Raw genomic sequence first — 20806 nt, 5'->3', positions numbered from 1 at the left:
AGAAAACTGAAGTATCTTAAATTGTAATAGATGGATTTGGAAATTTTTCTATAATTGAATACCGAATTCTGCAGATAGGGTCGTATTTCAGTAAAACACATTATAGAGGTCCAAATTGTGCATACCACCCGATAAAAATGTTCAGAGGACATAGTATAATTATGTGTAAGTATAAACTCAGCACTTCGTGTCATATTTCATATTGTAATAATTAGAATATGAGAGTCCATAATTTCCATTTATTACTAGCAGGTGCAGGTCTAATAATAAGGACATTCTTACACAAATTGACTAAGTCCCTCGGTAAGCTCAAGATAGCTTGTGTTGTGGGTACTCAAACAACGATAAATATAATATACAAATACTTAAATACATAGTAAACATCCATGACTCAGGAACAAATATCTGTGCTCGTCACACAAATAAATGCCCTTACCGGGATTCGAACCCAGGATTATTGGCTTCACAGGTAGGGTCACTACCCACTAGGCCAGACCGGTCGTCTAATATACTCGTAAGATGCTAGTAAGTCTTATTGCATGTAATAATGTGTGTACCTGAGGATGTAACCGCGGGCAGCAGGGATGGTGTTGCTTAGGCTTGTTCGCTGGCAGTTGAAGTGTTTCTCTGCTGGTCCGCCATTGTACCTGAGCACGCTGGTATCGGTATAACCTAAAAATTAAATTTCATGTATGTAGGTGTGTCTTTTATAATATATTTAAATAAAAAATACAACAAAATTAAAACAATTAAATATCCCTCTAGAGTCTAGACGAATTGTCAGTTACCTTGTAATATGTACACACTATTTGGCAAATGAAGTGTCTTATTTAGAGAACTTTGTGTAATATGTACTAATTCGAAGGCAGAAATCGCATAAATGACTCGCTTTTTCCAAAAAATGTACATTTCATTCATGCCTTCAATATATTGATTTCTTGGGCTCATTTTACTGAGAATCATTTGTACATTCACGCCTCATACATGAAAAAATATGTCACAAAAATTTGTTTGAAAAAAATACTTATCCAGTGCGTCACGTTCGAATGATTCTGAGTAAAATGAGTCCAAGAAGTCAATATTTTGAAGATATTAATGAAATGTAATTTTTTTTCGAAAACGCTCAAATATGCCAATACCGTACCAATTTCCAGCTAAAGCTATAAATCTCACCTGATTTTCTTGGCCATCCTCCGTTTAAACCTCCTCCACAGATGCGCAACATACTTGACAATCTCGGCGTAGCACGTGGCCGGTTCGCTGTTGTTGGTCGACGAGGCCAGAGTCGATGAGGATGTGAACCGAGCGCGCTCAGCGCGCATACGCTCCATCTCGCGTTTCTTGGTCTCGCTGAACTGGGTCGCGATCACGACGAGGCAGAGGTTGATCATAAAGAATGATCCGATCTAGAAATATTTCTGACAGTTGAAATATATATTTTTAAATAGTGATTACCTATGTGCTATTTTAAAATTACGGTACTATCTTGGCCCAAGTCCGTCAGATTTGTATACTTACCACAATCAAAAGAACAAAATAGATCCAGTCCCAAAAACTGTGAGCATCTTGCACGTAATACATTATATCCGTCCAGCCTTCCAAGGATATAACCTTAAAATAAAAATGTTTATAAGTAACGTGTACAAAATTGTAAGTATACATATGACACCGTAAGATTGTGAACCCGTTACTTTACAATCTAACGTAGGTTAGGTTAGGTTAGTTTGTAATCTCCCTACCGTCAGTTTATCATTTAAGTAGCGAGATTATAAACTGACGAGTGTTTACAATTTTACCGTGACATTATACATTTTGTGAAACAGAGAACTTACCAAAAATATAGCAACCCAAGCGAGACCGATGTTGTCAAAGGAGATCGTGCCTTGGAATGGGTTGGATCCCCTTTGAGTGCAGTTAGTGTAGTACTGGTTCCAATTTACACAAGACACGTTTGTCGGCTCATTGCGGGACGGATACGGTTTGGCGGTCTCGTTGCAGACGAGAGGACCGTACCGGTACGGCGGGAAATCCCCGCACAGGTGCATACCACTGTCTTCTGGCGTTGTGCATATGTAGTCCAACTCTTTTGAAAACTCGTAGTAAAACGATATGCTGCGTAAGAGAAAGATCTTTGAAACTGAAGTTAGGCAATTGTTTACTTGTAATTCGTTTTCTTTACCGTGAATTTTCTTATTGACATTAATTTCAATATGGATATTTATGATATGTTAATGACGGTATGCTTAATGATGGTAGTTTCAATATCTTGGGAGCGTTATGATAATAGCAAATAAAGCGATACTTATTGTTAACTGGACATGCAATAAAGACATTCATTGGTTTTAACGATGGAGACAACATCCATGCAATGTGCATGCTGTGTTCACTATAGAAGTATAACGAAGGTTATTTACAAAACGATATAAATGACGAGGTCAAGTGGTAAGTTATCTGAAAACTTATCTCATAAGCAAACTTCGTAAATTTTATAGCATTTTCGGTGCAGCGGAGTGGTGTTAACGGAATTGGTAGAAACAATTTCATCGCTAATTAGAGTTAATATTTTGTATTATTTTATTAGAGTTCATTCTTCTTCCTTGTCGTATCCTCATGGCTGAGGGACGTGACGATTGTGGACACTTTTCACCAGCGCTCTCCAGGCCGCTCTGTCTTGGGCCCCGTGCGTGCTAGCCTGCAATGTGGCGTTTGTCTCTGACGTTATTCTGTCCGCCCAACGCGTGGCCATACGTCACACATAGAGTTAATTAGGTACGTTAATATTAACCTTAATTTACCATTTCAGTTGGAATTATCTATACCAATTCCGTTAACACTACTCCACTGCACCAAAAATGCTATAAAATTTACGATGTCTGCTCATAAGATACTTGATAAATATGATCCTACATGAGAAGTTGATTATTTGTAAATAAGTGATGTATTGAATAAGAGACAAAAGTTAAGTTCACCTAAAAATTCAAATAATAAATATTTGATATATAGAACATGTAGAATAATTTATTTAAGTTTATACACACCCACCAATGAAATATTGTCCAAAAAACGTTAAAATATTAGGTACAAAGTTAGTGAAAGTCGTAACAGCATAAAGTATCAGTATTAGTGAATCGTCTGGATAAACGGCAGTGGCTGAGTCGTTACCGTTTAACGGGTGTCGTTACCCGCCGGAACACGTTACGTTCCCGTAAGTCGTAACCCACATCATTCGACGGACCGTCGTTAAGGCCCTCGCCCTCCCTCGATCATCGTCGTAAGAATTTTACAAAGCCCTTTAAACTGTGTTATGTACTCGTCTTAAGGCAACTGAACAGATTTACACTGAATCACCAGTTTGAAGCGATATTGTGTAAAGTAAAACGTTAGGTGGATGATTTTTGATAAGTTTTATGTGTGTGTTACTGAAAGAGATGTACGAGTAAAGTGATATAAAGTGACTTTTATCAATTAAGTGGCCTGAAATTTTAATCGAGATTTTAGTCCTTGTGCAGCAAAATTTCAATGGGTATTCATTCTATGTTGTGTTTGAAATACGCGTGGAAGTATGTGGATATTTCCAATATAATCTGAAAGGTACAGTTAACAGAAATAGCATATTGCTCGTTGAGGTACAAACTGGCATTTCTAAAGACCAATAATAATTAGTGGAAGATTAATTTGAAATGTTAGTTAACGTTAATATGTCCTAGGAGGTTGCCGTAGAAATGCCAATTTGGGAAAGGGAAGCAATTTTACAATAGCACATCTGGACGGCAGATGTGGGAAGATACACGAAACGACAGATTTCAATGTTCTTAATAGAAACACATTAATTTTGATCGCTAATTCTTACGAGTTCACTCTGACGCGCACTCTGTACCATTCGGACAGGTCTCTGGAACATAAATTTGAGGTAGCAGTGACGTGTCATGTACCTAAAGACCTTACTTGCAACAGTTGGATGTCTAAAAATGTGAATGCCTTATGAATTTGTGGCTTGCAGTACTATTTAAAGGCACAACAAAATTAGTAGGTATCTATAATATAACTTCATAATAAGTTATTTGAATTATGTCACAAATTTCTAGCAGGCATTCACATTTTTGATGTTGATTGATAGTCAATAATGTAGAACTATTATGGCTTTTAGAAACAATGTAATGTTAAGGTTGGTTAGTGTCTATAAATCCTACAGGTTACATTTTTGTCGCTATAATGTTATAATAAATTACAATGTAGCATATTCTGCCAGTCAAAACTACTACAACAGGGTATGTTGATGTATGCTACGTTTACTAATGTCTGTAGTCTATCCATTGCTACATTCTTGAATGATTCGTCATGCGTGTATTGTCAGTCATATTTGCTTTGTTAAGTATGTGAATTGACGGGATGCAATATTTAAGTGTGTAGTTAGCTTGTTAAGAAAGCCATTCTGTAAGTTAAACATGCGTATTGGTAAAGAATGAATATAGGTGTACCCACAACATTGCATTTGCTAGAGTAATGCAATGATAAAATGCCACATATTTAATTACACACAAGGGTCTACCGCGATATAATTTCATTATTTTTACCTTAAATTCCGACGTTTCAGCTGAGTTGCACCAGCTGTGGTCACGGAAAGACTAACGTCCCAGCAAATGTCAACGGATGACGTGGCACGACAGTCTTTCCGTGACCACTGCTGGTGCAACTCTGCTGAAACGTCGGAATTTAAGGTAAAAACAATGAAATTATATCGCGGTAGACCCGTTTGTGTAATTAAATATGCGTACAAAACGCGAGAGTTTAAAGTGTGATATAATGCCAAATGATTATGAGCAGCCATGGATATGCCCGCGAGTGAAGCGTTAAATATTGCATGCTGTCAACTAGCATGGGACGTGCCGCTACGAGCCTAGAGACCAAAAATGTAACATAACGCAAACATTTCAATTGATTTCTCATCCACGATGTTCTAACCAACTTTGTAGACAGCGTTGGCTTGTTCCAGCAAATAAACGCCATGATATGAGATTATGAAAAAATACAACACGATAAAATAAAGTCTTCTCTTTGCAGATACTTTTGAATATTAGTAATGGAAGATAATATATTAAATAGGAGATAATTATACTGCACTGAAATTGAGCGCGAAGCTAAGCTTAATTGTTAATTATCATTAATTAGTGGATTATTCCACGTATAATTTGCATGTATTTGCAAATGAATAATTCGAATACGAAATTCAAAAGTATCTATTCGACACCCTGTTGAAACGAATGGTGGTTGGACATACTTGGGTCGCAAGGTGCCCGGTGGTAGCACCATTTCGCATCGCTGCCTGAGGATCCCCTCCCACAGCTGGACCCCCACTATGCCAAATATGAAGAAGACGAAGAAGCATAGCAGCAGGACGTTGCCGAGCATGGGCAGCGTGTCCAGCAGTAGCATCACTAGGATTCGCATACCTGTGAAACAAATAAAATAAAATGGGTTAATAAAGAAAGGGCTGATCTCTTCTTCTTCTTGTTCTTCTTCCTAGCCTTATCTCATTTATTTTATAAGGGCTGATATTCATTAAAATGTGTAAAATCAATATTAGTTACAATTTGGTGGTCTTTAAGAATTATCTTGCTTTGATATTGATGTTCGGTAAGAAAAAATAGTAATAGCGTCCCAATTTTACCATTTGGATACGGAATCCTAAAAAGAAAAAAAACTTTTTACTGTCGTCGTACCAAAACTTATATAAAACTGACGTTTGCATACTTTTGGTTTCAACGTGGGAGAGTGACGTAACTTAAACAATACCGAAGAAGGAAGTAAAGAGTAGAATACCCTACTACTTTAGTGTATTGCCGCATATTTTTACCCAGTACTAAAGCATCAACTAACTGATGATTAAAGCCTAAAGGATGACCTGTACCGTACCTAAACAAAAACATATAAAATATACCTAGCATACTATCCCCGCTTTCAAACTGAACTACTTTTTATACATAATAAGTTTTTCTCCCCTTTCACAAGAAAATCAACGATCTTCTTTAGAATCTAAAGACAAGCTAAAAGCGGGTTAAGATCCCTTCAAAGTAGACAAGAAAGTGTTTTTAAAGTCTTAAGTGAATCTTGGGTCTGCAAAGTTCGTTTGATAAGTTAGTCACTCTTAATCAAGATTAGCCCCATCAAAGCCCCCGTTCCGTCCACAGCTAAGGATATTTCTACCGTTATTGACACGGAATAAATTGTACTTAAGAAATCAGATTAATTACGGTTTAGTGGGAAGAGAAAGGATAATAAGGGCTTTACAACACCGTGATAAATGTCTTGCAAGAAGATATTAGGGTTTTTAAGCAATTTCGATAACATTTAGAAAAATAACCATCTTGTTATAATCAGAATATATTCTGATCTGATTCTGATTCTGTAGTTTACAAAATACACAACGAAAACGCAATTTACGTGAGTCACATAAATAGTATTACTTTCTATTACCTATATCTTGAAAATTAAAGAAGTTTATAAAGTTTAACTAATAGGTATGAAAACATTAATCATATTGCACCTTGTTTTACGTATGACTCATAGTAATTCAACTAGCATCACTGTAAATACGCAAATTCCGAGTAGCGGATTCCACTGCGCGCTTAAATTATGATAAATGTCAGATGTATGCTTGCCCTGGCTAATACTGAAGCAATGTTTACTAATATACGCGTTTCGGATGCCACGCAAATGTGACTGCAGCTTACACATTGCAATCAGTGGTCATATAAATCACATTTCTCATTTGGCTGGGGAAAAATTGGTTCCGTGAGGGCAATAAATTGTGGGAAGCAAATTAGTGCCGATGTGTGTCTAATCGCGCGCTGGATTTTCACTACGTATATGTACATATAACTTTGAATTTTGCTTTACATGGTTTGTGCAATTGTGAAATTTGCATTTTTCCGATTTAATTGCAGGTTTTTTGAGTACCTAGGTATCGTAATACCATAGGCCAGGGCTGGACTTATAGCGAGACTTCTTTAATAATGATAATGACTCATGATTTGAATAGCCATGGAATATAATGTTAATGACGCTCATTTGAATAATATGACTAGATGGTAAACTTCCTCTCTCAAATTGTAAATTTATTTTGTAAACACCAAGGTATATAATCCTCAATTTGTGCTAAATTGGACCGGTTTGTAAACAATGTCAAACTTTCATGATAGTCAATTTATATAGCAAGATGGTGCGTATCTCATTATCATTATGTTGACCAGATCTCATTTGTTTGAGGTGGCGCAGCGTGTGTTTTCTCATTTCGGTAATAATTAGTAAACCAATTTATTATTTCACGAAGCCAAAAAATGATTAGAGTTTTTTTTTATTATGTCGAAGGCGATGCGCTATTAGTCAGATTGTATCTCAATATGTATTAAATATGGTATTAAACGTACTTATATTTACATTTTTGAATAATCAAAATTGTATAGAAAAAGAAAAAAAAAATTAAAGAAATTGATTATACATTCAGTGATATCAGTGTCTTTCTTAAAATAACTTGCTTCATAGTAGGTAAATAACCTTCTGTCATTTGACCATTACCTTATTACTCTGGAAGCTTATGACGAGAGACGGGATGCGCAATTTTGGACTATACATTTTTACCTAAGTAGTACATATAAAATATTTACACAACACGATATGCTATACGTATAAAATTGGCAGTGCAGACTAAGTAAATACACTATTAGGAATGACTGCCGTATTCGAACTTCAAGATATTCACAAGAGACGACACGTACCTACTAGATCCATTCTAGATACGTTATAGTTTAGATATCAACTACTTCTCTTTTGGCAGCGCACTTCGGGCAACCAATATCACTTTTACGTTAGATAGAGTAAGATATCTATTAGATGTGAATTGGATCTCTAAGTCATATCCTGTGGAAATCGTTCAAGAGTATGTCCAGAATCGCGCAAATGTGAAATTTGACAGGTTAGATCTTAAACATATCGTTATCGTATCTTGGTGATGTCTAAAAGATATGTAATAAATCCGAATCGGGCCCTGAGTGTAGTTTGTTTTAAAGCTGTTTTATTTAGGTTTCAACTAGTTCTCTAAACGCGCTCTGAACTCAAACTCGGTAACTTGCGAGTTGCGTCCTAGTTCTGTAAGCGTTCAAGTTAATTTAATGGTTCATACAATTCAAACAACGGCCGTGGCTGGATGGCTATTTATTTAGGATCCACCGCTCGTTGTCGGCACTTAGTGCTGTAGACGTTCAAGTGATATAATGCCCGATCTAAGTGAACAATATAATATACTCTAGTGATAAGTTAGCGTAGAGATTACTCTAAACTCCAATTAACATATTAAAATTGAGTTAAAGATGAAATAAAATCATCTTATTTGATTTTGTAGCTACTTAATCGCCATTTTATTAAATGTTAAAATATATAAACATAGCTCACTTACTCTGACAGCTTCTAATTGAATTATAAAAGCTATGCGATCGGATCGATTACTTTGTAGCTTTACAAAATAGAATCCGATTTTCGAAGGTGTAGCTGTATTAATGGTACTTGGGAACTAAGATCATTTTCATGAATCGAATCTAAACAGAAACGAGACACCTTTGTTAATCAGTGTTGTCAATAAATGTCGCCCAGTTTAACTTAAACGTGAGAATCCTACTCCTTCCTCGTCCTTTATTTTACCTACAGTTTAGTTATAGTTGAAATTTAAATTTAAATTATTTGGTCTCAGTTAAGCAATTGACCTGGATGGTCAAGAATAGTTATTTACGATACAAGTGCGAAAAAGAGGAAATTCGAAACGAGTGGCGATAAATTAAAACACGACCGAAGGGAATGTTTTAAATCGACACGAGTTGCGAATTACCTATTCGCACGTGTATCGTACAACGTTGTACAGTACATATGGCCCTTTAAACTTTTGACATCGCACGAAAAGTGCTATTTTAGGTACTAGTGCGGAAAAATAGGACCATATGTACTGTAAAAATATATTTAGAATTAGTTTACATAAGCTTAATGTTGACAAAAGTTGCCTGTATAAAAATATTAGGTATATTTACCCTATCTATACGAAAAATCAAATCTTATTTATATAGGTACATAAGGTCTTTTTCACTACATCCAGATTAAACTTTAAAAACTGTATTGTAAAAAGTACTGTAACTTTAAGCTGTATAAAATCGATCAATTTAACTACGTTTAAACGAAAACTCCTCTGTAATACTGATCGCAGAACATATTTACCGCTGAGCAACAGTTTCGCGCGAGCGGGCGCTCAATTAATCCCCCGGTAATCGATGAGCGCCGAGTGTAGGCGCACCGCGGAGATGACGGGAGATTTACTTTACCACTTTACAGTTCAGATCTCGTTGCAATTAAAATTATTAGTATCAGTTAAGCAATGCTTGAGCTAAGAGAACTTTACGCGGCGACGAGGTAAGCTTGATCACAGAATAAATAATATTACTAGGTACAGAAGATTCACTCTCTAACAAAACGCGTCTGTTACGATTAGGACAGATATGACCGCTAGGTAGCGCAAGCGCCACACGAGGCCTATGGCTAGCCACCAAAATTGGTGTGGGACGGATGTAAGTACTTGTTAAGCAATGCTTGAGCTAAGAGTACTTTACGCGGCGACGAGGTAAGCTTGATACAAATTTCCCTGTTTGAATATTATATTAGGTACCTATAGGCTCTCGCTTGGCTTAGTAGGAGTCGAATCTATCTTAGCTAACTCTGCACAGAAAAATCTCGTGCCCAGTATTGGAGGAGGTAAAACAGCTTCTGTATTAATACTTACCTCAGGCGATTTATGCAAAAGTATACCTGCACTTTAATAAAAGTTTCAACCCCTAGAATAAAGTTGTCCAGTAAATGCTGGTACAAAACACGATAACGACTAGTTGGCGTCCATTACATCGCAGTGCGATTAATTGAGACGGTCGCGCGAAACCGTTACTCAGCTATAAATAAGTGAAGCTCAGCGTTTCAACGGTTTTTACTTAGTTTTATTTCCTATTTTTCGTTCTTTCTGGCGGGTAAAAGGATGCACTTGATTTCTACTTTTATTTCAGTGCCGTGTTATTCAGTCATTTACTTTACAAACTGAGAGATCCTTTACATTTACATAAAAATCCTTTAAAAGAACAATTCAGGCACATAATTTAATTTCAATACCATTTCATATCTTGTCACAGTGACAATCAATATGAAAGTTACTAAGGACCTCATACTACTCGTATTGTCACTGTGACAGTACGAAATGGTACTGATATTAAATTCGTTGACCACATTTAATAAAAGAACAGCACCTCTAGCACAACTGGCCGCGACAGGCGTGAGAAGTGACAGATCGGCGCGCCTTGGCGGCTTGTCGCGTGTTGGCAGCACAACTCACGCGCGAGAGCCGCGACAAACTCGCGATCAGGTGTCACTGTCAGAAAATGACAACGATCGCGACTTTGAACTAAAATCCGTAGCACAACTGCCTATTTAGAGACAAAATATTCTCTCGTCTTTATGTCAATCCGCGAGTCGAAGTCTACGCGACTTTATAACGCGACTCGCTCTCGCGGGTGGTTTGCTTGTACTTTTTTAACTAAACTCATGATAATTATAACTTAAAAACAAGTTTGATATATTATGCAATAATATAATTTGTATAATTACTTATTGCCCTAAGGAATAAGGAAGTATGGAACAATCACTAAATGCGCTTTACGCACTCTTATATAGATTATGCACGGTGATACCTACAAGTACCACAACACACCCATCATGTTTACAACTTTAATTTCAAACAGCTAGCTTGTAGGTACTCAATTAAGTAATTAGGTATATATGGAGGATTTTTAAATTTCAATTCAGGTTTGTAAGTTTGTAAAAGTAATCCTATGACTTCCTTACACCAAACTTTCATCAACCTAACAACGGAGGCCGCTTTGCTTGTACATAAATGAAGCCGATGAGGTGGGTAGGTACAAATGTTCAAAACAAACAATCCGACTTAGTAAGTAAGCCATAGTCTTAGTAGTAATATTTAGGATCACGGTTAGATGTCTAATTTCAACAATCTCTTACTATTTAGGTACCGTTTGGAACCTTCCTCGACTTCAACAAAACATACCTACATGTGGCCTGTGCCCGCTGCATCGTACTGTAACAGAATGATGTAATACGTGGCTATAACAGGATCATGTCCGGCTCAAAATCATGCTTTGTATGAAATATCAGTCAACTCCCACTAAACCATTCCGTCCCCTGCCAACACCATACCGTGACGTGACTGGACCGAGCCGACCAACAATATTTTGAAGGAGTCATTACGTTCATGTCATAGTCTGCGTAGGTAGCATAGGTACGGTTATCATATGGTCTACCATATTGAAACTCCTCTAAAACATACCCGTGTTCTAGATGTTTCACTTCATGTTTGACAGGGCCTGATACGATCATGCTATGATATGTTGCTGTCAACATTAGGTATGAAGTGGGCCTTGGGGAGCTAATTAATAATGGCTTCTAGGAGTTCTAGGTACTTACCTACCTACTTTATTTTTGTTTCTTTTCAGGTAAATATACAGGAGAGAAAAAAAACAATATTTAAATTAATAGTATATTGCTTTGCCTTATATATTCTTGCAATATTCGACTTCTTATTATTAAACCTAATATATGTATATTAACATCTAGAACCACTATAGAGAAATTGTAAGAATCTTCTTTATTACCCTTGAAAAGTATTTTCTCTCTTCCTTTTTCTTCGACATACGGCGTAGGACAATTAAATATCACCCTGGAAAGAAAATTGGTTTGTATTGTAAACAAAACAATAAAATATGGTCATGACTTCATCGAGGACTATGAAATAAGCTTTTCATATCAATTTGTCAAATCATAAACAGTTACACAGTACACACACATGCCATCCATTATTGGCACAAGAAAAACTATATGAAACTTATTTGAGAGTTACTGCGGCAGCTTAGATAGGTATGCCATAACCATTAGGGTTATTATTAATAGTTCACTTCCTCGGTGGTGTTCTTAAAGCTAAAGCGCTTCTCAGACCTTAGTTAATTTACAAAAGGGGACAGCTCCGCGTTTGAAACCTACAAGCTTGCCTAGTGTGTTTCTTTTCCTGACTCTCCACTTCGGGTCCCGTTGGCACGTTCCTGTTAACAATATTTTCCTTTGGGTGCTGGGATATCAATCGTGTCTAGAAACTCTAGGACTCTAGGGTAATGCTGAAATTATTCTGAAAAAAAAAACACTATTTACAACAGGAATATGAGAACAAAACCAATAATAGCAATTCCATTAATTATAGTTACTTACAAAAGTATTTTATATAAAAGGTTTATTAAACATAAGTTTTTAAACAATATATATTTTATGGAATATTATCAATATTAAGTATATAAGGCTCTATTACTTACATTTTTTCATATTTTTTCCCGTAATTAAATGTTGACAAAATTTGAAAGTTCCTTGACTTTGACAGGAAAAACTTAACCATCGACAAAAAACTAGATTTTTTACCACCAAAGAACGAATGATTTAGCGCATCCCTGGTTTCCGATTCAGTGTTGCCACTTGCAAATATCGATTTGTTTAGACTTTGATTTCGCCGGGTAACACTGACGAGTCGCGCCGCGACTTTGAGTTCTCTACGCGGCTGTTGCAGTCGCGGGTACAAGTTATGCTACGGAAATCGACAGATTTGACAGCCGCGGGAATGGCGACTCGAGTCGCGGTCTAAGTCGCGGATGCAAGATGTGCTAGAGGTGCTGATTGAAAACTACGAGGTGTAATAAATATTGTCGACTGTGTTAAAAAATGCCGTTTTATAAACAAAGCATAATGAAGAAACACAAGGAATCAAAACTGCTAGGAGATGCCTAGGAGTAACAATCATGTAACTAGCAGTCCCTTGAAAGGCCAAATAGTATTTGCTACGTATTTTTTTCTAATCACTGGGACGTTGGCCCTTCCAAAGCAATTTGCAGCACGCAGCCTATTCACGGCTTGATAATTGTTGTCACTAAATTATTCAAAAACCCTCAAAACGATGTTTTAATGTTTTCGAGCCGTAGTATCCACACCAGTCATTAGTATCAATTTATGTTATACTCGGCTGAAATTATCTAGTCGATTTCTTTTTAGGACGTCATCAAGCGGCCATAAAGGTTACTTTGCGTTATCAAGTAAAGGCCTTACTTTGCGTTATCAAAGTATTATTTATTTTATTGGAACAAACTGACCCGTGTATCTTCTATTGATTGTAAAATGATTTAACGTTTAACATATGTAAATGTTATGTTTGTATTATATGTGTAACAAGTAAGGTAAGTAAACAATATCATAATTTCCTTAATTTGGAACAAATAAGGGGTATCCAGACGGGACTGACGAAATCAGTCGATTTGTTCAGGAAAATAATTGGTCAATCTCATCTAGCGTCCACACACGTACACTAATTAAATCACCACCAATTTGCATTCTACTATAAAAATTGGCATTTTTGTGTCCGCACCTGTTGATGTGATCGGGGAATCAAATTGGTATTTGCGTCCGCACGGCCCTGTTCGATCGGAGAATTTCATCAGATTGGCGAAAAATTGTCTCGTCTGGATACAAGTATACTGTAGCAAAATTGTATCATTTTACGGCACCTAATTACCTACAGCTTGAAAGAATCTCAGCTATATTTTACTACTCAATAACTCTCCAGACTCTCAATACTTTGGAGCTCTCTTACATAGCAAACACTCCGTCTCTATTAGCTATAAGGTGTTTGCTAGCGCAGCCTACTTGTTGCTCGATCGATACTCTCTCGTGTAAGTGGAATATTTGTGTTGTAATTCATTCCTTATTCAGCATGGCTCCTGAACGGCTTAGATATAAATAAATAAATAAATATTATTGGACATTCTCACACAGATTGACTAGGTCCCACAGTAAGCTCAAGAAGGCTTGTATTGTGGGTACTCAGACAACGGTATATATAATATATAAATATGTACTTAAATACATAGAAAATAACCATAACCCAGGAACAAATATCTGTGTCATCACACAAATAAATGCCCTTAATGCAGTGGTTCTTAACCTTTTCAGTCCGGTTACCCCTATGACTAACTAGGGAACCTGATTTTACCCCTCCTCCCAATGGTAATAAAAAATAAAACGTGTACGTTTGTTGTATTGTTATATTAGGTTAGCTTATTACCCCCGTAAAATACCAGTTTTACCCCCACGGGGGTAATTACCCCCAGGTTAAGAACCACTGCCTTAATGGGATTCGAACCCAGGACTATCGGCTTCACAGGCAGGGTCACTCACTACCCACTAGGCCAGACTGGTCGTCATTAGATAAACATTGATATCAGGTCATGTGAAATGTTGGAAATAGTACAGGATAAAAATATTACTATTAACTATGTTGCTATTCCTATAAACTAAAATAGATGTCATATATTAAAGAAAAAGTGACGAAGCCTTCTAGAGGTGAAGGCCGGATTCGAACCGGCGTCTCTAACGCCATGAACCCTTAACACAAAATATTTAATAATACCTATCAAAAGTGGTGTTGGTATTCCAGTTTTGTTATGAATGTTACACCAGCCACAAAAACCCGTCGCCAAAAAGCCGCTCTTATACAATTTAAGTTACGCTCTCATTTTGAAACGATATGCTGAAATTACGTAAAACTTGGCAGGGACATTCAAATAAATAAATAGTAAGTATAGGACATTTCTTACACAAATTGACTAAGCCCCACGGTAAGCTCAAGAAGGCTAGGCTTGTGTTGTGGGTACTCAAACACAACACATACTCAGAAATAACATATACATATTTATGTCTGGTATTTGTTTTCGTTGCTCGTTCTATGTAAAATGACAACGTAAATTCAATTGTATGGCGGCGGCCAGGTCCTTGTTACTTTTAAGCACTGCTATTTCTAGGTTATAACGAAACAATATATGTATAGTACATACTATTTAATTACATATTCTGTTAGTGAAAGAACGATCAATTTATCGCACAAATTGACCCAATTATAAAGCGAACCTTTTCACAGTAGGCAAACTGTCTATGTACTAACGAGCGTATCGGTCAAAAGTGACATGTTCCAGTATACCATTTTGACTGTAGGTACAGTGCACACGGCTACAAATACGATAAAAAATGTACACCTTTTCCCATTGAAATAAGGTTGAAAACCGTGTACATTTGTGACATTGTACAAACACGAGCCTCGCCGAGCTACGGCCGGGCTGCAGGCTACTTGTTGCGCGATCGATCGCACCCACGCTCGCTCGGCGCCAGTTCAGGGTTATTTCTGCAAGATCACGTTACTTACACAAGCTCACTTCACATTCAACGGAACAGTACCAAACACAACCTTAAAACGAGTGAATAAAGTTTTAATTCCAAGCGATGCAGAAGTGTAATATTACGGTCGCTGTATTTGTGCTTAGTCGAATATTTAATTTTCATAATATTCTTCACGATTCTAAAACGTAATTGGTCGGTATTTTTAGGTTAATAACGACTTAGTCTTTTAATTTGAAACCTAATTATATTAATATATGTATATAGTATAATCATGTTGGTATATTTTAGGGAATGAGGACACATTTAGTGCATTACAAATATGTTAAGTGGGTACTTGTCTTATTCCTTTAAAATATTCAAAAATATACCTATTCATTTTGGAAATAAATATATGTATGTCACGTAATCATTCTCACACCAAGGTTGTGTAACTACGAAACATTTCAACATATCTCCAATCTTAATGACATTATCAAATTCCATCAGTGAAAAATATTTTCTCCTTAATGATCTCATAACGGGAAATTCGGGACAATTGAGATAATGCCAGGAGCACAGAAACTGGAGAAATGTCTTATACTTCTTTTGATATAGCTGAATTATTTCACAGATAGAGGACATTTTTCTTTTACAAACAAGCTTAGATTTCCTTGAAAACGTTGACAAAGGAGGCTGAAATGTGAAGAACAGCCATTTTGACTGTAGTAAAGTTTATAGCAGAAAGTCAACTTCATCATCATCATCGTATAGCATAAGCATCTCTTAGTTTATTAGGTTATTTGTATAAGTACCTATTTCAAGTACCCAATAATAATTAAAAAAAGAGTAAAAAAAGTTTTGCTTACGAATAGTCGTAAAATAAATATCCATATACCTACCAGAAATCACGAGAATAAATTTTAATTCTACCTATAGTTCGTTTTTTTTAGCATTAGAAAGAACTTGCAAGAAGGTAAGCGATCTTGACATGTCTTTTAATTGAAAAACGCTTTATAAAAATATAAAACTATTACTTATGAAAGCAGAAGAATATAAATGATCGTATTAGATTCATAACTGTTACATATTTGCCGTAACTTATTTTTAAAATGTGTTTTTCAATTAAAAGACACATCAAGATTGTTTACCTAATTTCTAATGCTAAAAAAAACGAAGTATAGCTAAATTATCTTTGCAGGCCCAAGATAACATTGAGAAAATATGTAGTTTTGCTACAAAACAAGCATTATTTGTATTAGGAATCGAGAACGGCTACGCATACGTATAGTACACGTACTCGTAGTTGCGACTCCTGTATCCTGGCTCATGTTTCCATGCTCCCTTTGAATTAAGCAATCCCTATTTAAATTCACCCCGTCTCGAGAAAAGTATCCTTTTCCTCACACCACGTTAACGCTTGATGAGTGTGTAAACACCCTAAAACAGGGTTCTTACATTAAGTGCTCCTTATTAAGCTTAAGAAGGCTTTTAGTGAGTTATTGAAGCGTTTGTTTGCAACAGAAACTTTTGAGAAATTTGTTGTTCAATTTAATTCTTCAAAGTAGTTTTCGTACTGTTTTATTGAAGACCGAGTTTTTGCTTTATTATGTAAAAGCTCTTAAGAATAATTATTAAATTTCATAAAATAATATTAAATACATTTTTTAGCATTGTCTTTACAAATAAATTGAGACGTCTTTGTACGTGATTAAATAAATTGCTAATCCATAGGTCGCTGGTTCAGATCCGGCTCGAAGGACCACTTTGATTAAATAAGTTGCTAAGTTACCAATCATCATCTCAGCCAAAATACGTCCACTGCTGAACATAGGCCTCCCCCTTATGATGGGGGGTGAATGCTATAATCGCCACGGTTGGTAGGCGGGTTGGCGATCGCAGTCGAGTACACCGAATTTGAGGGACGCTGCTGCCCGTCCACCGGTGGTCTTGGACGTAGTTTAAGGACATACCCGGGTCCAATACCGGGTCCGAGTTACAAATACCAATCGTTTATTCTTATATTTGACAGTTACGAGTATATATTATATGTATATTCCACGATGAACTACCGTTACCTAGTTTGCGTTTGTAACAGCGCCATCTTTGGTGAAATTAGGACATCAAACTATATGGCTGGAATAATAGTACGATGAGCTCGAATTTAAGTATATAGTTATTATGAATTATTTTGTCAGTGTTGTAACCTTATTACAAATAACACAACAGTTATGTGCTTTTGTGAGCCAAGATAAATATCAAGAGTGTTGCCATTAAAAAATGACAAAACGTCAGTCGACAAGAAAAAAAATGTAATTATATTGCAAAAATTCACGAGAATATTTTAAAAAACGTGATCTCTACGTAGGAGAACAGCCGGACGGCATTTTTGCTCAAGCATAAACGTAGACGCTTCGCGCTCACTAGTTCTAAAATACGAAGTTTATCAACAACAGAAAATGCCCTTCCAAACCATAGACTAGGAATACTCTAGACCGAGGTTAGAGCAATTATTTCATGCCACCGATGATGCCAAAAATGCGGGGATGCGCGGGACGAGGTGAGTGAAGTCCCGTGCCGTGATTGGTCCGTTCAAAGACACGGACGTCACACAAAGACACTTTCGACTTGAACATGGAGTAAAATTACCGTATGCGTGGCAGAGGGGGGTAGCGCGACTACGCTCAGTCTGGAGGATGTTGTGTCTGTGTTCCAAACCCTTGATCGTCGGTTTTTTTAGGGTTCCGTACCCAAAGGGTAAAACGGGACCCTATTACTAAGACTTCGCTGTCCGTCCGTCCGTCCGTCCGTCCGTCTGTCACCAGGCTGTATCTCACGAACCGTGATAGCTAGACAGTTGAAATTTTCACAGATGATGTATTTCTGTTGCCGTTATAACAACAAATACTAAAAACAGAATAAAATAAAGATTTAAATGGGGCTCCCATACAACAAACGTGATTTTTGACCAAAGTTAAGCAACGTCGGGAGTGGTCAGTACTTGGATGGGTGACCGTTTTCTTTTTGCTTTTTTTTGTTTTTTTTTTTTTTTGCTTTATGGTACGGAACCCTTCGTGCGCGAGTCCGACTCGCACTTGTCCGGTTTTTTCAAGTAAGTCATAATCATAACATTCTATTTACTAGTGAAATATAAAAGTTAATTTTAGTTTCTTACTTGGTATCCTGTTAATTGCCCGCAACGGCCGCAGCACTCGAATCGTTCTTATCGCCGATAGATTGATATTCTCCACATGTAACGCGTATTCTAAAACCCTGTGAAGGAAAAATATAATGTTACCAAATCAGTTTTTAAATAATAGAGATAAACTATTAACATAGCAAGTATTGCAACTCAATTGGCAGTATTTACATAACACAACCAAGTAACTTGCCAGCGTGTAATTGTCTACTTGCAAAATTAGAATTTTGCTCATCTATAATAGCCTTAGTAATGTAGTTAATCTAGTTAAGGTATTCATGACAAAAACTACACTGCATTTCTTCTTAAATATGCAAAGTATATTAATTTCAGGAAACTAACCCAAGAAGTAAGAAAATGTTAACCACTTACCCGGCCATAACAATGAAAAAATCCAGGCGATTCCAGGAATCCGCGAGGTAAGTGCCGTGGCCGTACACCCCCATCGCGACCATTTTGATCGTCATCTCCAACGTGAAAAACGCAAAGATAATATCGTCGAACACCTGCAAATGTCTTAAAGTAAGAAAAACGTTTTAAGTAGCAACAAATATGCATTAAACTCTTGTTTGTCCCGTTGCGCACGTTCTTTTTTTAAAAACAAATGAAAGTCTGGTTGGCGTTTTCGTTTTTCCTTTTGTTTTCCAGCCAGTCTTCGCAAAGAAACGTTCAGAAGACAACGTAAAGGTTTGACTCGCTTTTATTAGTTTAACTTTTTTAAATATAGAAGTTACTTGACTTAATTGTTTCACGCCATTCATAATTAATTTGTTATAAAATACGAATGTGCCGGGCCGCAACTGTTATAATTTCATTTTATTCGAGCACAGAGTAAAGACTAATGAGTCAATTAATTACTTAAATATTATGCTTTTGACTCCGTGAATTATACAGGCAAATAATTCATGAAAGCATATTAAATTAAATTTAAATTCTTTTGACTTTCACATAGGTGTTCATGTATGAACGTATGTATTGTTTAAAAATGAGAAGCCAAATTGAAATTTATTATCTAGGCATTATTCGTCTCGATTATATTTACTTGCCAAAAAAACCCGCACTCGTTAAAAGTCAAACCTAGAGAGGTATAATAGGTTTTTATTAATACGTAGTGTAGACAATAGTACGAGTATATGTACTTAGATAAAAATAGGTAAGTTTTGTATGATATGTTTTTTAAATAAAATATAAACATAATATCAATTCTCAATCAATTTTAGTCAGCACCAAGTAGTATATCAGACTATGCATCTAGAATATCTACCATTTTCTAATAGTTTAACAAAAATATATGTATACGTCGTACATGTGGAAGATACTTTTGGCGCATTGTTTCATTCACTACAATTAACCTTTTGGACGCCAATTACCGATATATCCGCACCGCAGGTCCAACGCCAAAGACGGATTAATCGGTCACAGACCACAGAGCAATATAGACTTACGTGCATATGCATAAAGTTCAATTTCATTTTTGACACTTCGGTGACGTGGCGTCCTAGTGACAGCTTTTGTGTTTGACACGGCGTCGAAAAGGTAGACAGTAAAATCACCGTATGTAATTACATGGGATATAAGTTTACCTGTAATATCTTGCACCTGTTGGTAACGCACTGGTCGTCGACACACGGCTGGTACATGCCGAGCGTCACGCAGTTGAGCAGGATCACCAGCATGGATATTCTCTCGAACCACGTGCATCTTAGTTAAGGACATAAGTGTGGCACAAGGACAGACAAATTACAAAGAAAAAATATGCTTCTAGGTCAAAAATTTTCGATAGGACAGCTATTTTATTTATACTAAGCACTTATACCTGCTATATTGCTTACTTGTGCTACGTCGTAGCGTAGACCACAGTACTGGGGCATTCCACGAGACTGTCGCTTACATAACGCAATTCTTCTAATACTTCTGGAAATGCTGAGTAAGCGATATTGGGTTGGGTAATATTTCATGACTTGGCTAACAAATTGGCAGTATATTCTCGAGATTCACGTATTTTATTGAGGTAGCTGCCATACAAGGCAAAAGCGTTATGTAAGCGGAATGCCCCAGTAATATTAACACATTCATAGCCAGCGCGAGCTATGCGCTACGAGTATAGGCGGTAACACGGGGTCGCTTTAATATATAGATCGTACACTTCGGACAGTCTGTGGTTGAAGGGTGGAAGGGTTAATACAATTTTACATAAGTAAACAAAAATACAATAATTTAGCCATTTGACACAGTCTAACTTTGGATTTACCAGACTAAATAAACCCGTGTAAC

The 20806-nt window shown here is 36.6% G+C and overlaps 1 protein-coding gene across 3 annotated transcripts in view; it reads right to left on the bottom strand.

Annotated features, from left to right (window-relative positions):
• The window catches only part of LOC134667470 (voltage-dependent T-type calcium channel subunit alpha-1G-like), a 58287-nt gene extending 38032 nt beyond the window's left edge, over positions 1-20255 (bottom strand). For 2 of the 3 annotated variants that reach the window (XM_063524889.1, XM_063524888.1), the window contains exons 1-8: positions 20116-20254; positions 18905-19038; positions 18509-18606; positions 5279-5450; positions 1833-2112; positions 1519-1611; positions 1174-1406; positions 558-672 (exon numbers count right to left, since the gene is read on the bottom strand). In XM_063524889.1, coding sequence (XP_063380959.1) covers positions 558-672; positions 1174-1406; positions 1519-1611; positions 1833-2112; positions 5279-5450; positions 18509-18606; positions 18905-19038; positions 20116-20208 — 1218 coding nt within the window. In that variant the 5' untranslated portion in view covers positions 20209-20254. Of the gene's footprint in view, positions 1-557; positions 673-1173; positions 1407-1518; positions 1612-1832; positions 2113-5278; positions 5451-18508; positions 18607-18904; positions 19039-20115 lie in introns of all 3 variants that reach the window. The other variant, XM_063524890.1, reaches the window with a different exon arrangement.
• Between the last annotated feature and the right edge of the window lie 551 nt (positions 20256-20806).

The sequence above is a fragment of the Cydia fagiglandana genome, chromosome 9 (genome assembly GCF_963556715.1).
Source record: "Cydia fagiglandana chromosome 9, ilCydFagi1.1, whole genome shotgun sequence".
Classification (NCBI taxonomy): domain Eukaryota; kingdom Metazoa; phylum Arthropoda; class Insecta; order Lepidoptera; family Tortricidae; genus Cydia; species Cydia fagiglandana.
Note: the sequence above shows the minus strand (reverse complement) of the source record. Positions and strands in the feature narration are given on the sequence as shown.